This window comes from Salvelinus namaycush, chromosome 39 (assembly GCF_016432855.1).
Source record: "Salvelinus namaycush isolate Seneca chromosome 39, SaNama_1.0, whole genome shotgun sequence".
Lineage (NCBI taxonomy): Eukaryota > Metazoa > Chordata > Actinopteri > Salmoniformes > Salmonidae > Salvelinus > Salvelinus namaycush.
Window position 1 is genome coordinate 18960456 of NC_052345.1, and position 21111 is coordinate 18981566.

General features: G+C 45.6%; 1 protein-coding gene across 1 annotated transcript; it reads right to left on the reverse strand.

Annotated features, from left to right (window-relative positions):
- Nucleotides 1–889: 889 nt before the first annotated feature.
- On the reverse strand, nt 890–20801 carry LOC120032542 (opsin-5-like). Its single transcript, XM_038978684.1, has 6 exons — nt 20672–20801; nt 19493–19698; nt 4099–4198; nt 3837–3941; nt 3237–3460; nt 890–1387 (listed from the first exon to the last, which is right to left on the reverse strand). Exons 1-6 carry the CDS (start codon nt 20799–20801, stop codon nt 890–892), a joined length of 1263 nt encoding a protein of 420 aa, XP_038834612.1.
- Nucleotides 20802–21111: the final 310 nt, after the last annotated feature.

Below are 21111 nucleotides of genomic sequence, written 5' to 3' on the forward strand. Positions count from 1 at the left end.
GCTATACAATAAATATGTTATCAGACTGTCATCTGATGAAGTTGTTTCTTGGTTAGTGGCTATTTATATCTTTATTTGGTCGAATTTGTGATAGCTACTGATGGAGTAAAAAACTGGTGGAGTAAAAAAAGTGGTGTCTTTTGCTAACGTGGTTAGCTAATAGATTTACATATTGTGTCTTCCCTGTAAAACATTTAAAAAATCAGAAATGATGGCTGGATTCACAAGATGTGTATCTTTCATCTGGTGTCTTGGACTTGTGATTTAATGATATTTAGATGCTAGTATTTACTTGTGACGCTATGCTAGTCAGCTTTTTTACTGATGGGGGTGCTCCCGGATCCGGGTTTGGGAGGAATTAGAGGTTAACGCACTTTAATTCACTTCAACTGTTTCTTATGGTACATGTCCTATCTGAGGTAAAGTTGATTTGTGTGGAGTTCCATGGAATGAGGGGGAACAGATGGATAATTTTTTCACTGGACGAAAAAAAGTCAGCCCATGAAGCCGTGCCTGCCTCAAGTAAAGTTATCATTAGAACTGTTATGTCGCCTATGTGTGAGCTGAGCATCTCAGAGCACTTTCATAAGAGATACACTTACATTTCTGTTGTGTCTTCTCCTATGTTTGCTCATGGGGTTGAATTATTATGTTGGACAGGAATTTATTTTAAGAGTGACAGAATGAGTATTGATATTGCAAACATCTTTCAACTTGTTCCCTTTGAATAGAGAGTTTTAATCACAAGTATGAACACAATTAATTAAGAAAATAACAAATTGCATCAACAGGTACACATACTTACACGAATCAAAGGCAATTTGATTTGTGTAAGTAAATTCCCATGTGTTTTTAAATAAAAGGTAACACAAAAACAAAGGTATTGTTCTTAGAGTCTGTCGCATTCCCACTCTGGCCCATCAGACAGATGGGGCACTTCGATAAAGTACATCTCCTTGTTGGCGGGAGGAGGAGGAGTACAGGGGGGGCTCCCCACTCCCGAATCTGGGCTTGAGGCCGCCTTAATCGCCGTGAGCGGATACGGATTTCCAGGGGCATACTTCATCTCCTTCTGGTGATGAGGAGGTGCTAAGAGCCCATTGCCTCTTCCAGAACCCTGGTGAGCATCGCCTTTCGGTTTAAAACGCTTGAGCTTGACCGTGTCCTTGCCATCGCCGGTGCAGGGCAGCAAGATGGCGACGTCCTTGCGGAACTTGGAGCTGAGGCCGAAGTAGATGAGCGGGTTGTAGAAGCTGGCCGACTTGGCAAAGAGGCGGGTGAAGATGCTGGTGAGACTGGGTACGTGGAAGCCACAGGCCGACCACATGGAGACCACAGCGTACGGCGACCACGCCAGGATGAATGCTGTGCAAATGACAATGGATACCTGGGAAAAAACAAAAGTTAGGATGACCATTAAATCATAACCCATCGTTTAACGGAACATTCCTATTGTTTGTACATCTGCAATTTTTTGGACTCTTGACACATGCTCACTCTAATATACACTGCTCAAAAAAATAAAGGGAACACTTAAACAACACAATGTAACTCCAAGTCAATCACACTTCTGTGAAATCAAACTGTCCACTTAGGAAGCAACACTGATTGACAATAAATTTCACATGCTGTTGTGCAAATGGAATAGACAAAAGGTGGAAATTTAGGCAGTTAGCAAGACACCCCCAATAAAGGAATGGTTCTGCAGGTGGTGACCACAGACCACTTCTCAGTTCCTATGCTTCCTGGCTGATGTTTTGGTCACTTTTGAATGCTGGCGGTGCTTTCACTCTAGTGGTAGCATGAGACGGAGTCTACAACCCACACAAGTGGCTCAGGTAGTGCAGTTCATCCAGGATGGCACATCAATGCGAGCTGTGGCAAAAAGGTTTGCTGTGTCTGTCAGCGGAGAGTCCAGAGCATGGAGGCGCTACCAGGAGACAGGCCAGTACATCAGGAGACGTGGAGGAGGCCGTAGGAGGGCAACAACCCAGCAGCAGGACCGCTACCTCCGCCTTTGTGCAAGGAGGTGCACTGCCAGAGCCCTGTAAAATGACCTCCAGCAGGCCACAAATGTGCATGTGTCTGCTCAAACGGTCAGAAACAGACTCCATGAGGGTGGTATGAGGGCCCAACGTCCACAGGTGGGGGTTGTGCTTACAGCCCAACACCGTGCAGGACGTTTGGCATTTGCCAGAGAACACCAAGATTGGCAAATTCGCCACTGGTGCCCTGTGCTCTTCACACAAGAAAGCAGGTTCACACTGAGCACATGAGCACATGTGACAGACGTGATAGAGTCTGGAGACGCCGTGGAGAACGTCTGCCTGCAACATCCTCCAGCATGACCGGTTTGGCGGTGGGTCAGTCATGGTGTGGGGTGGCATTTCTTTGTGGGGCCGCACAGCCCTGCCTGTGCTCGCCAGAGGTAGCCTGACTGCCATTAGGTACCGAGATGAGATCCTCAGACCCCTTGTGAGACCATATGCTGACACATGCACATTTGTGGCCTGCTGGAGGTCATTTTGCAGGGCTCTGGCAGTGCACCTCCTTGCACAAAGGCGGAGGTAGCGGTCCTGCTGCTGGGTTGTTGCCCTCCTACGGCCTCCTCCACGTCTCCATGTCTTCTTGTTTAGATTTTTGTATTGTATTTGTGAGACATTCTTTTTAATTTATTGTTAAAATATTTATCTTTACATATTTTTTCTCCCCAATTTCGTGGTATCCCATCTTGTCCCATCGCTGCAACTTCCGTACGGACTCGGGAGAGGCGACGGTCGAGAGCCATGCGTCCTCCGAAACACAACCCAGCCAAGCTGCACTGCTTCTTGACACAATTACCGCTTAACCCAGAAGCCAGCCGCACCAATGTGTCGGAGGAACACTGTATACTTGGCCACCGTGTCAGCGCCCAGCCCTCCACAGGAGTCGCTAGTGCATGATGGGACAAGAACATCCCTGCCGGCCAAACCCTCCCTTAACCCAGACGACGCTGGGCCAATTGTACGCCGCCCCATGGGTCTCACAGTCGCGGCCGGCTGCGACAGAGCCTGGACTCGAACCAGGATCTCTAGTGGCACAGCCTTAGACCACTGCGCCACTCGGGAGGCCATTTGTGAGACATTCTACTGCACGCTTGGAGCTAGTAACATAAGCATTTCACTCCACCTGCTGATAACCCCTGCAAATCTTTGTACATGGCCAATAAACGTTGATTTGATTTGAATCCTACTCACAATGGTGACGTCCCTTTCAATCTTCCTCTGCCTGTCCGTCAGGTCTCCCTCGGCGGCAATGGCGTTGCCTCTCTTCACTGTGTTGATGATGGACACGTAGGTGAAGAGCATGACCAGCACGGGGACGAAGAAGCAGAAGATGAGGATGGAGATGATGTAGGACTTGTAGATGGTGGAGTAGTTGGCTTTGGCCCAGTTGATTTCACACGTTCCGTAACCACGATCTAAAAGAAGGAGGAGTTTGAGATACACCATTTTTTTAACCTTCATGTGTTTGTATGTTGGCATTTTAAAAATATTTGTTCAGGTGAAGATAGCTTAAAATGTAAGAATTTCCTCTATTTTGGCACTTCGAAAAGTCAGGGTAAGTGTGAAAAAAGGTCCACATATGTCAAAATGTGGTCAGTTCTCGTTTAAAGATTGTCTTCTGCTAATGTTTTAGATAGCAACTTGCTTTAGTGCTATTATTTTTTTGGCGTCATTGTGCACATACAAATCTTGAAAATGTTGCCCCAACCAGAATGTTACAAGAACCTAACACAAGTAAGTGCCCCTGTATCAAATAGTATGTCACATGATTACTAGCCATGTTTATCTCACCTGTGTAACTCCCCCAGCCCAGAAGGGGCGCTCCCGACCAGAACACAGCCCCCAACCAGATGAATATTAGGCACACGCCTATGGTTGTGTTGGTTATGCAGTGAGCTAGGTAAGGGAAAAGAGTTGAAAGTTAAAAGAAAGGCTCCCACAAGAACATTGTATCTGACCAGAACATCTAGCCTACAGGGGGCATTTGTCTTCCAACTTTATTGGAATCATTGAGATGAAGATTAAAGGTTAAGGTCATGTCACAGTGTCTTACCTTTACTCGGATGGCATCCCTTGATGTATCTTGTGACACTGATGACAGTCAAAGTATTGATGCTGCTGAGGCCGAAGACCAAGGTGAAGAAGCCGTCCACCTGGGAAAGACCACCAATGCTGTTAGTGATGCTTAGAGGGGGTGTAGGGAAGAGAATCTCAAAACAAATACAGTAGAAAAAAAACGACATCCACTGTTCTTGCAGAAGTTGAAGGACTCCAATCACTCAGAAGATCAAGTTGAAACAAGTATCCTGCTGCTGAATACTTGTTTGGGTTCACGTACTTAACAAATCCATCATTAACCAATTACTGATTTTGTGTGAATAGGGCTCCTCTCTACTTTGCCAAATCCTTCTCCTGGTTGTTCAGTTTTCAGTTCACCAGGATGAACACGTATATTGCCAGAACACAGAAGAGCTGATCTAGCTACATTGAATGGAGTTAAAGATCAGTCCAGCACAGCTATGGTCAGCAGTGGTGAGTATGTCTGATCAAGATCGACAGCTTCTACCAAATTAACTTCAATTTATCTTCCTAGTAGAGACAGGAGCCAATGTACTTTGACTGATCAGATTACTTAATCTAATATATTTACATCCAAGCCCCATTCACTTTTGCCTCATGGTCAGATACACTTTGGAGGACAATACATATCTCTATTGGAGTGCATATGCATATGTCTATTCCCAATAGATAATTGGCCCTCTTTCTGGGACTCACCCACAAACAGGACCAAGCCTGGCCTGCTGAGGAGTGACGGACTCCATCCTAGCTGGAGGGGTTCTCTCATTTTATCTACCAACATAGACAGGGCTCTAACTCCTCTAGCTCTACAATGAAATAGGGTGCAGGCCAGGCAGCAGGCTATTAGTCAGCCTGCCAGCTTAGTGGAGTCTGCCACTAGCACAGTCAGTGTAGTCAGCTATCCCCATTGAGCCGTGTCTGTGCCTCGACCTAGGTTGGGCAAAACTAAACATGACGGTGTTCGCCTTAGCAATCTCACTAGAATAAAGACCTCCTCCATTCCTGCCATTATTGAAAGAGATCGTGATACCTCACATCTCAAAATAGGGCTACTTAATGTTAGATCACTCACTTCAAAGGCAGTTTTAGTCAATTAACTTATCACTGATCATAATCTTGATGTGATTGGCCTGATTGAAACATGGCTTAAGCCTGATGAATTTACTGTGTTAAATGAGGCCTCACCTCTTGGTTACACTAGTGACCATATCCCCCGTGCATCCCGCAAAGGCGGAGGTGTTGCTAACATTTACGACAGCAAATTTCAATTTACACAAAAATTTACGTTTTCGTCTTTTGATCTTCTAGTCATGAAATCTATGCAGCCTACTCAATCACTTTTTATAGCTACTGTTTACAGGCCTCCTGGGCCATATACAGCGTTCCTCACTGAGTTCCCTGAATTCCTATCGGACCTTGTAGTCATAGCAGATAATATTCTAATTTTGTTGATTTTAATATTCACATGGAAAAGTCCACAGACCCACTTCAAAAGGCTTTCGGAGCCATCATCGACTCAGTGGGTTTTGTCCAACATGTCTCTGGACCTACTCACTGTCACAGTCATAATCTGGACCTAGTTTTGTCCCATGGAATAAATGTTGTGGATCTTAATGTTTTTCCTCATAATCCTGGACTATCGGACCACCATTTTATTACGTTTGCAATCGCAACAAATAATCTGCTCAGACCCCAACCAAGGAGCATCAAAAGTCGTGCTATAAATTCTCAGACAGCCCAAAGATTCCTTGATGCACTTCCAGACTCCCTCTGCCTACCCAAGGACGTCAGAGGACAAAAATCAGTTAACCACCTAACTGAGGAACTCAATTTAACCTTGCGCAATACCCTAGATGCAGTTGCACCCCTAAAAACTAAAAATATTTGTCATAAGAAACTAGCTCCCTGGTATACAGAAAATACCCGAGCTCTGAAGTAAGCTTCCAGAAAATTGGAACGGAAATGGCGCCACACCAAACTGGAAGTCTTCCGACTAGCTTGGAAAGACAGCACCGCGCAGTATCGAAGAGTCCTCACTGCTGCTCGATCATCCTATTTTTCCAACTTAATTGAGGAAAATAAGAACAATCTGAAATTTATTTTTAATACTGTCGCAAAGCTAACTAAAAAGCAGCATTCCCCAAGAGAGGATGGCTTTCACTTCAGCAGTAATAAATTCATGATTTTTGAGGAAAAGATCATGATCATTAGAAAGAAAGCAAATTACGGACTCCTCTTTAAATCTGCGTATTCCTCCAAAGCTCAGTTGTCCTGGGTCTGCACAACTCTGCCAGGACCTAGGATCAAGAGAGACACTGAAGTGTTTTAGTACTATATCTCTTGACACAATGATGAAAAATATCATGGCCTCTAAACCTTCAAGCTGCATACTGGACCCTATTCCAACTAAACTACTGAAAGAGCTGCTTCCTGTGCTCGGCCCTCCTATGTTGAACATAATAAATGGCTCTCTATCCACCGGATGTGTACAAAACTCACTAAAAGTGGCAGTAATAAAGCCTCTCTTGAAAAAGCCAAACCTTGACCCAGAAAATATAAAAAAACTATCGGCCTATATCGAGTCTTCCATTCCTCTCAAACATTTTAGAAAAAGCTGTTGCGCAGCAACTCACTGCCTTCCTGAAGACAAACAATGTATACGAAATGCTTCAGTCTGGTTTTAGACCCCATCATAGCACTGAGACTGCACTTGTGAAGGTGGTAAATTACCTTTTAATGGCGTCAGACCGAGGCTCTGCATCTGTCCTCATGCTCCTAGACCTTAGTGCTGCTTTTGATACCATCGATCACCACATTCTTTTGGAGAGATTGGAAACCCAAATTGGTCTACATGGACAAGTTCTGGCCTGGTTTAGAACTTATCTGTCGGGAAAGATATCAGTTTGTCTCTGTGAATGGTTTGTCCTCTGACAAATCAACTGTAAATTTCGGTGTTCCTCAAGGTACCGCTTTAGGACCACTATTGTTTTCACTATATATTTTACGTCTTGGTGATGTCATTCGAAAACATAATGTTAACTTTCACTGCTATGCGGATGACACACAGCTGTACATTTCGATGAAACATGGTGAAGCCCCAAAATTGCCCTCGCTAGAAGCCTGTCTGGTGAAGACTGTGCCAGCCCCACGCACCAGGCCTCCTGTGCACCTCCCCAGCCCTGCACGTCTTGTGCCAGCTTGGCGCTTCAGACCTCCAGTGCGCCTCCACAGCCCGGTGAGTCCTGTGCCGGCTCTACGCACGGTTTCCCCAGTTCGCCAGGAGAACCCAGTGCGGTCTGTTCCAGCTCCCCGTACGTGCCGGGCTAAAGTGGGCATGCAGACAAGAGGAGCGGTGCAAGTGCTAAGCACCAGAGCTCCAGTGCTCCCCCAAAGCCCGGTTCGACCTGTGCCTGCGCTCTGGAGGTGCCGGGCTAGAGTGGGCATTCAGCCTGGAAGAGTGGTGCCAAGGCTACGCACCAGATCTCTAGTGCTCCCCCACAGCCTGGTTCATCCTGTGCCTCCTCCACGGACCAGGCCTCCAGCGACGGTCTCCAGTCCGGAGCCGCCAGCGACGGTCTCCAGTCCGGAGCCTCCAGCGACGGTCTCCAGTCCGGGGCCCGCAACAAGGGTGCCCAGTCCGGGGCCTGCAACGAGGGTGCCCAGTCCGGGGCCCGCAACGAGGGTGCTCAGTCCGGGGCCCGCTACGAGGGTGCCCAGTCCGGAGTCGGCGACGAGGGTCCCCGCACCAGAGGTGCGACCAAAGTGGGGTGAGCCAGTGGTGGAGCGGGGTCTGCGTCCCGCACCTGAGCCGCCACCGCGGATAGATGCCCACCCAGACCCTCCCCTATAGGTTTAGGTTTTGCGGCCGGAGTCCGCACCTTTGGGGGGGGGGGGGGGTACTGTCACGCCCTGACCTTAGAGATCCTTTTTATATCTCTATTTTGGTTTGGTCAGGGTGTGATTTGGGGTGGGCATTCTATGTTTTGTGTTTCTATGATTTTCTATTTCTATGTTTTGACCGGGTATGGTTCTCAATCAGGGACAGCTGTCTATCGTTGTCTCTGATTGGGAACCATACTTAGGTACCCCTTTTTCCCACCTGTCTTTGTGGGAAGTTGACTTTGTTTAGGGCACATAGCCTTTAGCTTCACGGTTTGTTTTTGTAGTGTTTATTGTTTTGTCCGGCGTCATTTTTATTAATAAAAGGAAAATATACGCTCTTCTTTTAACGGCCGTGACAGATGTGTTCTGCTTTCCCCGAAAAGTATTTTTGAAATCGGACACTGTGGTTGGATTAACGAGAAGTGGATCTTTAAAATGGTGTAAAATATTTGTATGGTTGAGGAATTTTAATTGACATTTCTGTTGTTTTGAATTTGGCGCCCTGCAATTTCACTGGCTGTTGGAGAGGTGGGACGCTAGCGTCCCGAACGATCCCAGAGAGGTTAAGTCTTTACTGAAGACTCATCTGTTCCGTAGGTCATATGATTGAGTGTAGTCTGGCCCAGGAGTGTGAAGGTGAACGGAAAGGCTCTGGAGCAACGAACCGCCCTTGCTGTCTCTGCCTGGCCGGTTCCCCTCTCTCCACTGGGATTCTCTGCCTCTAACCCTATTACAGGGGCTGAGTCACTGGCTTACTGGTGCTCTTCCATGCCGTCCCTAGGAGGGGTGCGTCACTTGAGTGGGTTGAGTCACTGACGTGATCTTCCTTTCTGGGTTGGCGCCCCCCTTGGGTTGTGCCGTGGCGAAGATCTTTGTGGGCTATACTCGGCCTTGTCTCAGGATGGTAAGTTGGTGGTTGAAGGTATCCCTCTAGTGGTGTGGGGGCTGTGCTTTGGCAAAGTGGGTGGGGTTATATCCTGCCTGTTTGGCCCTGTCCAGGGGTATCATCTGATGGGGCCACAGTGTCTCCTGACCCCTCCTGTCTCAGCCTCCAGTATTTATGCTGCAGTAGTTTATGTGTCGGGGGGCTAGGGTCAGTCTGTTATATCTGGAGTACTTCTCCTGTCTTATCCGGTGTCTTGTGTGAATTTAAGTATGCTCTCTCTAATTCTCTCTTTCTCTCTTTCTTTCTCTCTCTCGGAGGACCTGAGCCCTAAGACCATGCCTCAGGACTACCTGGCATGATGACTCCTTGCTGTCCCCAGTCCACCTGGCCGTGCTGCTGCTCCAGTTTCAACTGTTCTGCCTGCGGCTATGGAACCCTGACCTGTTCACTGGACGTGCTACCTGTCCCAGACCTACTGTTTTCAACTCTCTAGAGACAGCAGGAGCGGTAGAGATACTCTGAATGATCGGCTATGAAAGCCAGCTGACATTTACTCCTGAGGTGCTGACTTGTTGCACCCTCGACAACTACTGTGATTATTATTATTTGACCCTGCTGGTCATTTATGAACATTTGAACATCTTGGCCATGTTCTGTTATAATCTCCACCCGGCACAGCCAGAAGAGGACTGGCCACCCCTCATAGCCTGGTTCCTCTCTAGGTTTCTTCCTAGGTTTTGGCCTTTCTAGGGAGTTTTTCCTAGCCACCGTGCTTCTACACCTACATTGCTTGCTGTTTGGGGTTTTAGGCTGGGTTTCTGTACAGCACTTTGAGATATCAGCTGATGAAAGAAGGGCTATATAAATAAATTTGATTTGATTTGGATTTGGAGGAAAACCTTGGACCATAATTTAAAAAACACCTGGTGGGATGCTTCGAGCAGCATAGTATTTTCTGCAAATGGGGTTTCTCCATAATTGGAAACAAACCTGGGTTCAAATGCTATTTCAAATATCTAAATTCCTTTTACATACATTTGAAGTAAGTGTTCAGATATATTTTATTTGAAAAGGCAAGTAGTTATTATGTATTTGGAAATACACTTGGAAAGTATTTGAAAATACTCTCAAATACAATTTGGTAGATTTGGCTTTTACAAATAACAATTCAAATACTTCAATAAATGTACTTGTTTTGGGCTGTGTATTTAAAAAAACTAAAATACATTTTTCTGTGTATTTTAAATACCAAATACTCAAATACACATCTATTTGAACCCAGGTCTGGTTGGAAAGTAGTTACATGCCAGAGTTCATGTCCCATCATGAATTTTACTTGCTCCTTATTAGGGTAAGCAGACCCATTAAGCTCACGTACCCATTAAACCCACTTCCAATTTTGGATAAAAAAATAAATATATACATTTCCTGGTTTTTAATGTTTCAACCAATTCATCTGATTGTTATTTCCATACCAGTTTTTATTCTAAGACAATCAGATGTTTTATTATTAAGTTATTGACCGTGTTAAGGGTGTGTACTAGAGGCGAAGTCAGGTGCAGGAGAGCAGAGTATAGTGAACAGGCGCACTTTTTTATTCCGGTCCAACGAAACCACAAAAGTACATAAATGTGGCCAAACACGGAACATAGACAAAAAGTATGGCGTGTAACAATACCCACATAACATAAATACAATTTCACACAAAGACATGGAGGGGAACAGAGGACTAAATACATGCAGTGTGGTTAGGGAATGAAAACCAGGTGTGTATGGAACAAGACAAAACAAATGGAAATATGAAAAATGGAGCGGCGATGGCTAGAAAGCCGGTGACGTCGAACGCCGCCCGAACAAGGAGAGGAGCCGACTTCGGCGGAAGTTGTGACAGACAGCTACATGTATGTGTAAGTTCCTACTAGTTGTCAATTTCAAAACTGCAAAAAAACTTTGGTGTGGAGGTGACTCTGATGCACCTTTTTGTGTTACATTTTCTGTACCTTCTCAGATAAGTGATCACACTTAATGTAAAATTAAGATATTAATGTGAAGATATATGATAGCATACTACATGGGTATTAATGACTATTTCTTGCCAATTGAAAACATGGGTTTTTCATGCAACCAGTCGTTCCCATTGTCAGTCAATACAGTAGCAACACAACTTGGTGAACCACAACAATATAATAGATCTTAAGCACTCACAGTTCACATTTTTTTAATGCATTTAGTCTTATTTTACTGTTAAATAAACCTTGCATTGTTATACATGGTTGCCTTTTTTGTAAATTTGACATTTATCTCAGGTGGGCTTGAAGGGCACAGTAGCACCAAAATTACTCGCTCTATACAGAATGTAAATTAAAATAAAATAATATTGTTCAATATGATCAATACTAACGTCACATATTATTGTAGTCTATAGTGTATATTTATACCCCAAACCATTGGTTTCCAAATATTTCATGACTGAACTTTGCTATTCTGTCTTTTTTTTTTTTTTTACCATAAATCACTGTTGTTCCAATTAAGCCCAGTAGCCTGGTTTGCATTGAAACACATGGAAATTGTGTGTTGATATCCCTAATATTCAATGAACCTGACCATAAGTGTTTTTTCTTCAGATTTATTTTCATTCAAATACTCAAACTACATTTATGCATCTTATGCATCTATTCGTGGTTTCGTTGACCCAGATTAAAAACAATTAAGAACAATTAAAAGCCTCTGTACTCTCTCAAAGACGTTTGGAGTGGACAGATAGTCATTGATGCAGAGAGAGAAGAATAAGATCGGGGTTGAAGGATATCAAGGATGGAAGACCTAGAAGTATTGGACAAAAATGGAAACAAATGATGGACAAGAAGATGACTATTGGATGACTGCTTATGCAGTTAGAGCCAGGGGCATTGTCATATTGTCCATCGTTCATCCAGGTTTCTCTATATTTGGGCTCACCACATGTACCTTTGTAATATAACAGTAGAGAGGGAAATTTTAAACTGTCTTCACACAGGCTTTAGGAAGACAAGATGAACTAACGAACAAGAATAAGACTACAGCAAATGTGAACCAGCTTTCAGATAATTCATTAAAAGTTGTTTGTGTTATGGTCTTTGTGCATGGCGTCTTATCCACAGAGGGCCGGCGAGGGTGCATGTTTTTGTTCTAACCAAGCAGTATCACTGACTCAACTTATCAAGTCTTGGTTGAAGTCTATGATTAGTTGATTAGTCGAATCAGGTGTGTACCGGTTGGCATGAACAAAAGCCTGGGCACACATTGTTCTCTGCGGATACGATTGGACACCCACTTTTATGAGTGTTACACCCATGTTGAATAGTAATGATCAGTTGATTTTAATAACTTTAGGGGAGATTACTATAATTTAAATTTACATACAATATGTCAGTTTGTAAGTTTTCAGCATTAGGAAATATATTTACATGTATTATTTTAGAGGTGGGCTTATTTGGAACACCCATGGGCTTAAAGGGTACATTTAATACCCATTAAACCCAGTCCTGTCATGTTTTGTCATTGATCATCATGTCTTGTCCCTGTGCTTCCCTCTGCTGGTCTTATTAGGTTCTTTCCCTCTTTCTATCCCTCTCTCTCCCCCTCCCTCTCTCCCTCTCTCGCTCTCTCTCTCTATCGTTCCGTTCCTGCTCCCAGCTGTTTCCCATTCTCCTAACTACCTCATTTACTCTTTCACACCTGTCCCCTATTTTACCCTCTGATTAGAGTCCCTATTTCTCCCTCTGTCTTCCGCTTCTGTCCTTGTCGGATTCTTGTTTGATGTTTGCTGTTCTGTGTCCTTGTTCCGCCCTGTCGTGTTTTTGCCTTCTTCAGATGCTGCGTGTGAGCAGGTGTCTATGTCAGCTACGGCCTGTGCCTTCCTGAAGCGACCTGCAGTCTGTGGTCGCGTCTCCAGTCGTTCCTCTCTTCTGACGAGAGGATTTCAGTTTCCTGTTTTGGATTTACCTTTGATAATATCCAGGAGAATCATTGTTTGTTTAAGACTGGAATAAAGACTCTGTTTCTATTACGTCGCTTTTGGGTCCTCATTCACCAGCATAACAGAAGAATCCGACCAAGAATGGACCCAGCGACTACGGATTCTCGCAACACTGCCGTCGAGTTCCAGGGAGCTATGCTCGGCAGACACGAGCAGGAATTGTCTGCTGCTCGTCATGCCGTTGAGACCCTGGCCGCTCAGGTCTCCGACCTCTCAGGACAGTTTCAGAGTCTTCGTCTCGTGCCACCAGCTACTTCCTGGTCTTCCGAGTCTCCGGAACCTAGGGTTAATAACCCACCATGTTACTCTGGGCAACCCACTGAGTGTCGCTCCTTTCTCACCCAGTGTGATATTGTGTTCTCTCTCCAGCCCAACACATACTCAAGAGAGAGAGCTCGGATCGCTTACGTCATATCACTCCTTACTGGTCGGGCTCGGGAGTGGGGCACAGCTATCTGGGAGGCAAGGGCTGAGTGTTCTAACGATTATCAGAACTTTAAAGAGGAGATGATACGGGTTTTTGATCGTTCAGTTTTTGGGAAGGAGGCTTCCAGGGCCCTGGCTTCCCTATGTCAAGGTGATCGATCCATAACGGATTACTCTATAGAGTTTCGCACTCTTGCTGCCTCCAGTGACTGGAACGAGCCGGCGTTGCTCGCTCGTTTTCTGGAGGGACTCCACGCTGAGGTTAAGGATGAGATTCTCTCCCGGGAGGTTCCTTCCAGCGTGGACTCTTTGATTGCACTCGCCATCCGCATAGAACGACGGGTAGATCTTCGTCACCGAGCTCGTGGAAGAGAGCTCGCGTTAACGGTGTTCCCCCTCTCCGCATCTCAACCATCTCCTCCCACCGGCTCAGAGACTGAGCCCATGCAGCTGGGAGGTATTCGCATCTCGACTAAGGAGAGGGAACGGAGAATCACCAACCGCCTTTGCCTCTATTGCGGTTCTGCTGGACATTTTGTCATGTCATGTCCAGTAAAAGGCCAGAGCTCATCAGTAAGCGGAGGGCTACTGGTGAGCGCTACTACTCAGGTCTCTCCATCAAGATCCTGTACTACCTTGTCGGTCCATCTACGCTGGACCGGTTCGGCTGCTTCCTGCAGTGCCTTGATAGACTCTGGGGCTGAGGGTTGTTTTATGGACGAAGCATGGGCTCGGAAACATGACATTCCTCTCAGACAGTTAGGGAAGCCCACGCCCATGTTCGCCTTAGATGGTAGTCTTCTCCCCAGTATCAGATGTGAGACACTACCTTTAACCCTCACAGTATCTGGTAACCACAGTGAGACCATTTCCTTTTTGATTTTTCGTTCACCTTTTACACCTGTTGTTTTGGGTCATCCCTGGCTAGTATGTCATAATCCTTCTATTAATTGGTCTAGTAATTCTATCCTATCCTGGAACGTTTCTTGTCATGTGAAGTGTTTAATGTCTGCTATCCCTCCTGTTTCTTCTGTCCCCTCTTCTCAGGAGGAACCTGGTGATTTGACAGGAGTGCCGGAGGAATATCATGATCTGCGCACGGTCTTCAGTCGGTCCAGAGCCAACTCTCTTCCTCCTCACCGGTCGTATGATTGTTGTATTGATCTCCTTCCGGGGACCACTCCTCCTCGGGGTAGACTATACTCTCTGTCGGCTCCCGAACGTAAGGCTCTCGAGGATTATCTGTCTGTTTCTCTCGACGCCGGTACCGTGGTGCCTTCTTCCTCTCCCGCCGGAGCGGGGTTTTTTTTTGTTAAGAAGAAGGACGGTACTCTGCGCCCCTGCGTGGATTATCGAGGGTTGAATGACATAACGGTTAAGAATCGTTATCCGCTTCCCCTTATGTCGTCAGCCTTCGAGATTCTGCAGGGAGCCAGGTTCTTTACTAAGTTGGACCTTCGTAACGCTTACCATCTCGTGCGCATCAGAGAGGGGGACGAGTGGAAAACGGCGTTTAACACTCCGTTAGGGCATTTTGAATACCGGGTTCTGCCGTTCGGTCTCGCTAATGCTCCAGCTGTCTTTCAGGCATTAGTTAATGATGTACTGAGAGACATGCTGAACATCTTTGTTTTCGTTTACCTTGACGATATCCTGATTTTTTCACCGTCACTCGAGATTCATGTTCAGCACGTTCGACGTGTACTCCAGCGCCTTTTAGAGAATTGTCTCTACGTGAAGGCTGAGAAGTGCGCCTTTCATGTCTCCTCTGTCACATTTCTCGGTTCTGTTATTTCCGCTGAAGGCATTCAGATGGATCCCGCTAAGGTCCAGGCTGTCAGCGATTGGCCCGTTCCTAAGTCACGTGTCGAGTTGCAGCGCTTTCTCGGTTTCGCTAATTTCTATCGGCGTTTCATTCGTAATTTCGGTCAAGTGGCTGCTCCTCTCACAGCTCTGACTTCTGTCAAGACGTGCTTTAAGTGGTCCGGTTCCGCCCAGGGAGCTTTTGATCTCCTCAAGAAGCGTTTTACATCCGCTCCTATCCTTGTTACTCCTGACGTCACTAAACAATTTATTGTCGAGGTTGACGCTTCAGAGGTGGGCGTGGGAGCCATTCTGTCCCAGCGCTTCCAGTCTGACGATAAGGTCCATCCTTGCGCTTATTTTTCTCATCGCCTATCGCCATCGGAACGCAACTATGATGTGGGTAACCGCGAACTGCTCGCCATCCGCTTAGCCCTAGGCGAATGGCGACAGTGGTTGGAGGGGGCGACCGTCCCTTTTGTCGTTTGGACTGACCATAAGAACCTTGAGTACATCCGTTCTGCCAAACGACTTAATGCACGTCAAGCTCGTTGGGCGTTGTTTTTCGCTCGTTTCGAGTTCGTGATTTCTTATCGCCCGGGAAATAAGAACACCAAGCCTGATGCCTTATCCCGTCTCTTTAGTTCTTCTGTGGCTTCTACCGACCCCGAGGGGATTCTCCCTGAGGGGCGTGTTGTCGGGTTGACTGTCTGGGGAATTGAGAGACAGGTAAAGCAAGCACTCACTCACACTGCGTCGCCGCGCGCTTGTCCTAGTAACCTTCTGTTCGTTCCTGTCTCTACTCGTCTGGCTGTTCTTCAGTGGGCTCACTCTGCCAAGTTAGCTGGCCACCCCGGCGTTCGGGGTACGCTTGCTTCTATTCGCCAGCGGTTTTGGTGGCCTACTCAGGAGCGTGACACGCGCCGTTTCGTGGCTGCTTGTTCGGACTGCGCGCAGACTAAGTCAGGTAACTCTCCTCCTGCCGGTCGTCTCAGACCGCTTCCCATTCCTTCTCGACCATGGTCTCACATCGCCTTAGACTTTATTACCGGTCTGCCTTCGTCTGCGGGGAAGACTGTGATTCTTACGGTTGTCGATAGGTTCTCTAAGGCGGCACATTTCATTCCCCTCGCTAAGCTTCCTTCCGCTAAGGAGACGGCACAAATCATCATTGAGAATGTGTTCAGAATTCATGGCCTCCCGTTAGACGCCGTTTCAGACAGAGGCCCGCAATTCACGTCACAGTTTTGGAGGGAGTTCTGTCGTTTGATTGGTGCTTCCGTCAGTCTCTCTTCCGGGTTTCATCCCCAGTCTAACGGTCAAGCAGAAAGGGCCAATCAGTCGATTGGTCGCATATTACGCAGCCTTTCTTTTCGAAACCCTGCGTCTTGGGCAGAACAGCTCCCCTGGGCAGAATACGCTCACAACTCGCTTCCTTCGTCTGCTACCGGGCTATCTCCGTTTCAGAGTAGTCTTGGGTACCAGCCTCCTCTGTTCTCGTCCCAGCTCGCCGAGTCCAGCGTTCCCTCCGCTCAGGCTTTTGTCCAACGTTGTGAGCGCACCTGGAGGAGGGTCAGGTCTGCACTTTGCCGTTACAGGGCGCAGACTGTGAGAGCCGCCAACAAACGTAGGATTAAGAGCCCTAGGTATTGTCGCGGTCAGAGAGTGTGGCTTTCCACTCGTAACCTTCCCCTTACGACAGCTTCTCGCAAGTTGACTCCGCGGTTCATTGGTCCGTTCCGTGTCTCTCAGGTCGTCAATCCTGTCGCTGTGCGACTGCTTCTTCCGCGACATCTTCGTCGCGTCCACCCTGTCTTCCATGTCTCCTGTGTCAAGCCTTTTCTTCGCGCCCCCGTTCGTCTTCCCTCCCCCCCCCCCGTCCTTGTCGAGGGCGCACCTATTTACAAGGTACGGAAGATCATGGACATGCGTTCTCGGGGACGTGGTCACCAGTACTTAGTGGATTGGGAGGGTTACGGTCCTGAGGAGAGGAGTTGGGTTCCATCTCGGGACGTGCTGGACCGTTCGTTGATTGATGATTTCCTCCGTTGCCGCCAGGGTTCCTCCTCGAGTGCGCCAGGAGGCGCTCGGTGAGTGGGGGGGTACTGTCATGTTTTGTCATTGATCATCATGTCTTGTCCCTGTGCTTCCCTCTGCTGGTCTTATTAGGTTCTTTCCCTCTTTCTATCCCTCTCTCTCCCCCTCCCTCTCTCCCTCTCTCGCTCTCTCTCTCTATCGTTCCGTTCCTGCTCCCAGCTGTTTCCCATTCTCCTAACTACCTCATTTACTCTTTCACACCTGTCCCCTATTTTACCCTCTGATTAGAGTCCCTATTTCTCCCTCTGTCTTCCGCTTCTGTCCTTGTCGGATTCTTGTTTGATGTTTGCTGTTCTGTGTCCTTGTTCCGCCCTGTCGTGTTTTTGCCTTCTTCAGATGCTGCGTGTGAGCAGGTGTCTATGTCAGCTACGGCCTGTGCCTTCCTGAAGCGACCTGCAGTCTGTGGTCGCGTCTCCAGTCGTTCCTCTCTTCTGACGAGAGGATTTCAGTTTCCTGTTTTGGATTTACCTTTGATAATATCCAGGAGAATCATTGTTTGTTTAAGACTGGAATAAAGACTCTGTTTCTATTACGTCGCTTTTGGGTCCTCATTCACCAGCATAACAAGTCCGGACTTTCCACATATTTTATCAAATATTTTTCTCTTATATAAACAAATGGTGAAAATCAAGTCATACAATTTCACAATGAGAGATTCATCTTTCATATTATCTCCACTTTTCTTACAACAATTAGGGAAAGTATATGTTAGAAATGTCTAAACTTAGATTATGGTGGGCTTAATAGGTACACTTATCCTATAGTCCGCAATCTCATTTTTGACAACTTCTCTCACCTTACTCTGACCCAGTCATTCTATAATCAAGCTTTCAATGTCTGCTGACCTCAGGACCACTTTTCTTTATCAGAAGAAACTCTCCTCATCTGTCCTTTCTGCCCTGTTACTTAATTATTTTTTTTTTATCTCAGTCTTTTAAAAATAATTTCTGTCTCCTCTCAGTTCGTTTTCATTTGGATGTTTTCTTATTGTTTTTAGCATTGGCCAATAGTAAATGAAAAGATTATTGTTCAGTGTTAGTTGGACATTATTCAACTACGGTTTGTCCCAAACAAGCAGCAACACCTGCTTGGGGAAATAACTGTAATCAACATTAAAACACACACACACACACACACACACACTGTTGTTGTGTTAACACGTTTGATACAAATAGAACATTGCATTCGTTTTTCATTGCATTCGGGTTTTTTTTAAGGGGGCATTTTCTCACATTGTGCACTAAAACAAAAACCCATGTGGTAAATTGATTGATAGGCTTGAACCAAAATGTATATTTTCAAGAGGCCCCAATAAAACAAGGTAATGGATATTGCTCGTCAATCACGTGTACGCAAGGAACCAGACATTACAGGACACCTTAATGATATTAGCCCTTGTGCAAATCACGCTTCCTCTTTAATCAAATGCTATAAGCATGTACCAAACCTTAACCATCCATCTATGTTTGGCTGTTGGTGTGGCAAAAGCATTCTTATTCCCCCCTAAGATAGTGTTAAAATTATATTACTTCAGGTAAAGCCTACAGACCTTTTCTCCTGTGCTGTAGTTAGCAATATAATGCCTTTGTGACACCTTGTAAAACCAAACCTCTCGCTTCTTCCAGGTGACTCATCGTCATCACTTAAAGTGATGAATGTGCCAACACGCTACTTTTTATTGAATTAATGATCAACTGTCCGAAGCACCCATTGTTAATATTCTATTCGTAACCAAGCTAATAATAGAAAGGACCATCCCCCCCAAAGAACCATTGTAGTGTAGTGAATATAATGATCTGTTGCAACACATTTCTATGCTTTATCCATTGTGTTATGTTTACTTAGTCTCCATTCGGTGTGGACCATTGATATTCTTAACTAGGCAATTACCAGGAAATGATAAAGAACTGGCAATAGAAACTAAGCCATAGAGCAGTGTTTTTGCAATTCGGCAATCGTAAAGGTAAGTTGTCTTGTTTGTGTATTTGACATTTGTGTAGAGGATGGCGAAGTCAGCATCTCACAGTGACATCACCTTCCAGGAGACCTGAACGACTAAAGTCCTGTCCAATCATGCCATGTTTTACGGGATGGCGGTCATGTCTGTGTCTTGTGAGTATTGCAGTGAGTGAGTATGGTATCAGATCCTGCAGTAGGCACATGCAACACATTACCATTCACATCCAATACAAATGTGAAGCATCTCACTTCTCAAAACAACTTTTCCCCCTCCAACCAGATACCCTCATTGCCTACCTGACATGTCCAGATCGAGGTAACCAGGTATCCGTTGTCCCGGAACACATTGAAGATCTCCAGGATCCCTCGGGAGTAGCCGAAGATGGAAATACCGGCGTCGGAGATGGCCAGGTTAAAGGTCAGATAGTCCGTGGGCTGCAGCGACGCACGCTGCTTGTACAGGACGAAGATCACAATACTGTTGCCAAACCACGACAGCCAACCTGACGAGGAAAGAAAACATTGACATACTAACTGATTGGCTTTATATAGCTAAAAACACTACATAGAGGGAAACTCATACCTATGAGCAAAGGCCTTATCAGTTTTGTGAAATGTAATGGAATTGTAGTCACACCACACAAAATGCAGCTCATAAAGCAGCATGAAACATTGAGGTGACAAAGTGCCTCATCTGTGATTTTAACCTACTGACCTTCTCTTCAAACACTGCATATTCAAATACTAAAATTAGCATAAATCTTCCTTCATGAAATGTCCTTTAGAGCTAATAGTAGGTATTTACATGATAGGTAGCCTACCTATCCTGTAAATAAAATGACAGTCACCCTATTGATTTCAAAAGTCAGGATCAATTTAAATAAATGCAAATACATTTGCCCCAATTAACAGGTAATTACACGTCTTTCTGCCCTCTCTTAAAGAACGTCAGATTGGCTGGCTGCCATTCTTTCTTGATTGACGATTTCCACGGCTTAGACAGGATCTGAATGGCTGCAGGATTCACCCCTCTTTGTCCTGGGCTACTTATAGCACCAAACCCACTAACCGTTGCCCATACACCACACTGACAGTAACAGTAGTATAACAACTGCATTAACGAAGGTTTCTGGTTTTGGTGATTTGTATTCTGCAGTGCAATCGAACTCTTCATCCAATTGTTGTTTATTGCGATGCCAAATTGTGGTAGAGTAAATAAAGAACAAGATAAATGTAGACTACTCTCTGGATGATTTTTTTTTTGTAAATTAGTAAAAACTACTGTCATTCGTCTTACCCTAACGTTTAGGTAATAAAATAACTATTATGAAGTGGTAAACTAGCCATTAGTGACATTTTCCCAGATTTTTTTTGCCATGAAAGCAAAACTAAATAAAGTATTTGCATCATAAAAGCAAAGCTACATTTAAAAAAACGGAATTACGTTCCAACAACTACATAAGCAAGTTCTCCCACCTAGCACCAGCAGGTATACTCCTATAATGGTCTCCCCTTGATCCGAGAAAGGTGGGTCTTTATTCGACATGGTAAAATTGTTGTTCCTCCATGGAATGTTAGCCACTTGAAAAGCATTATTGGCTGACATTTTGTTGTCCGAACGTTCCAGCTGCCGAGACATACACGGAGCTGCGCGCTCTCTACTTGCTAAGACACAAAGGTGCTTCCTCTGAGAAAACACTTGACCGGCTCCTCTTTCTCTAAATCCAGTCTAAAAATATTATTCGGCGCACAGTGTGTTGTCTGAGAGGGATGACGTGTACTTAGCTAATCCCAATTATACCCCGAGGTTGATAACCTGCGGGGGAAAATCACTTGTTGTTTCTGACTTGAGCTATGTTGTTTAGTCCTCGAGGAAATTGATTTGCAACTAAGGAAACGTCAGTGTGTTATTGTAT

Bases quoted from the DNA above. Each gene is read 5' to 3' on its own strand.
- LOC120032542 (XM_038978684.1), bottom strand. From the start codon at position 20,801: ATGTCAGCCAATAATGCTTTTCAAGTGGCTAACATTCCATGGAGGAAC. The intron at 3,461-3,836 runs GTGAGATAAACA...TCCTTCTTTTAG, and splicing joins GGGCTGGGGGAGTTACACAG to ATCGTGGTTACGGAACGTGT. The intron at 1,388-3,236 runs GTGAGTAGGATT...GTTTTTTCCCAG, and splicing joins TTGAAAGGGACGTCACCATT to GTATCCATTGTCATTTGCAC.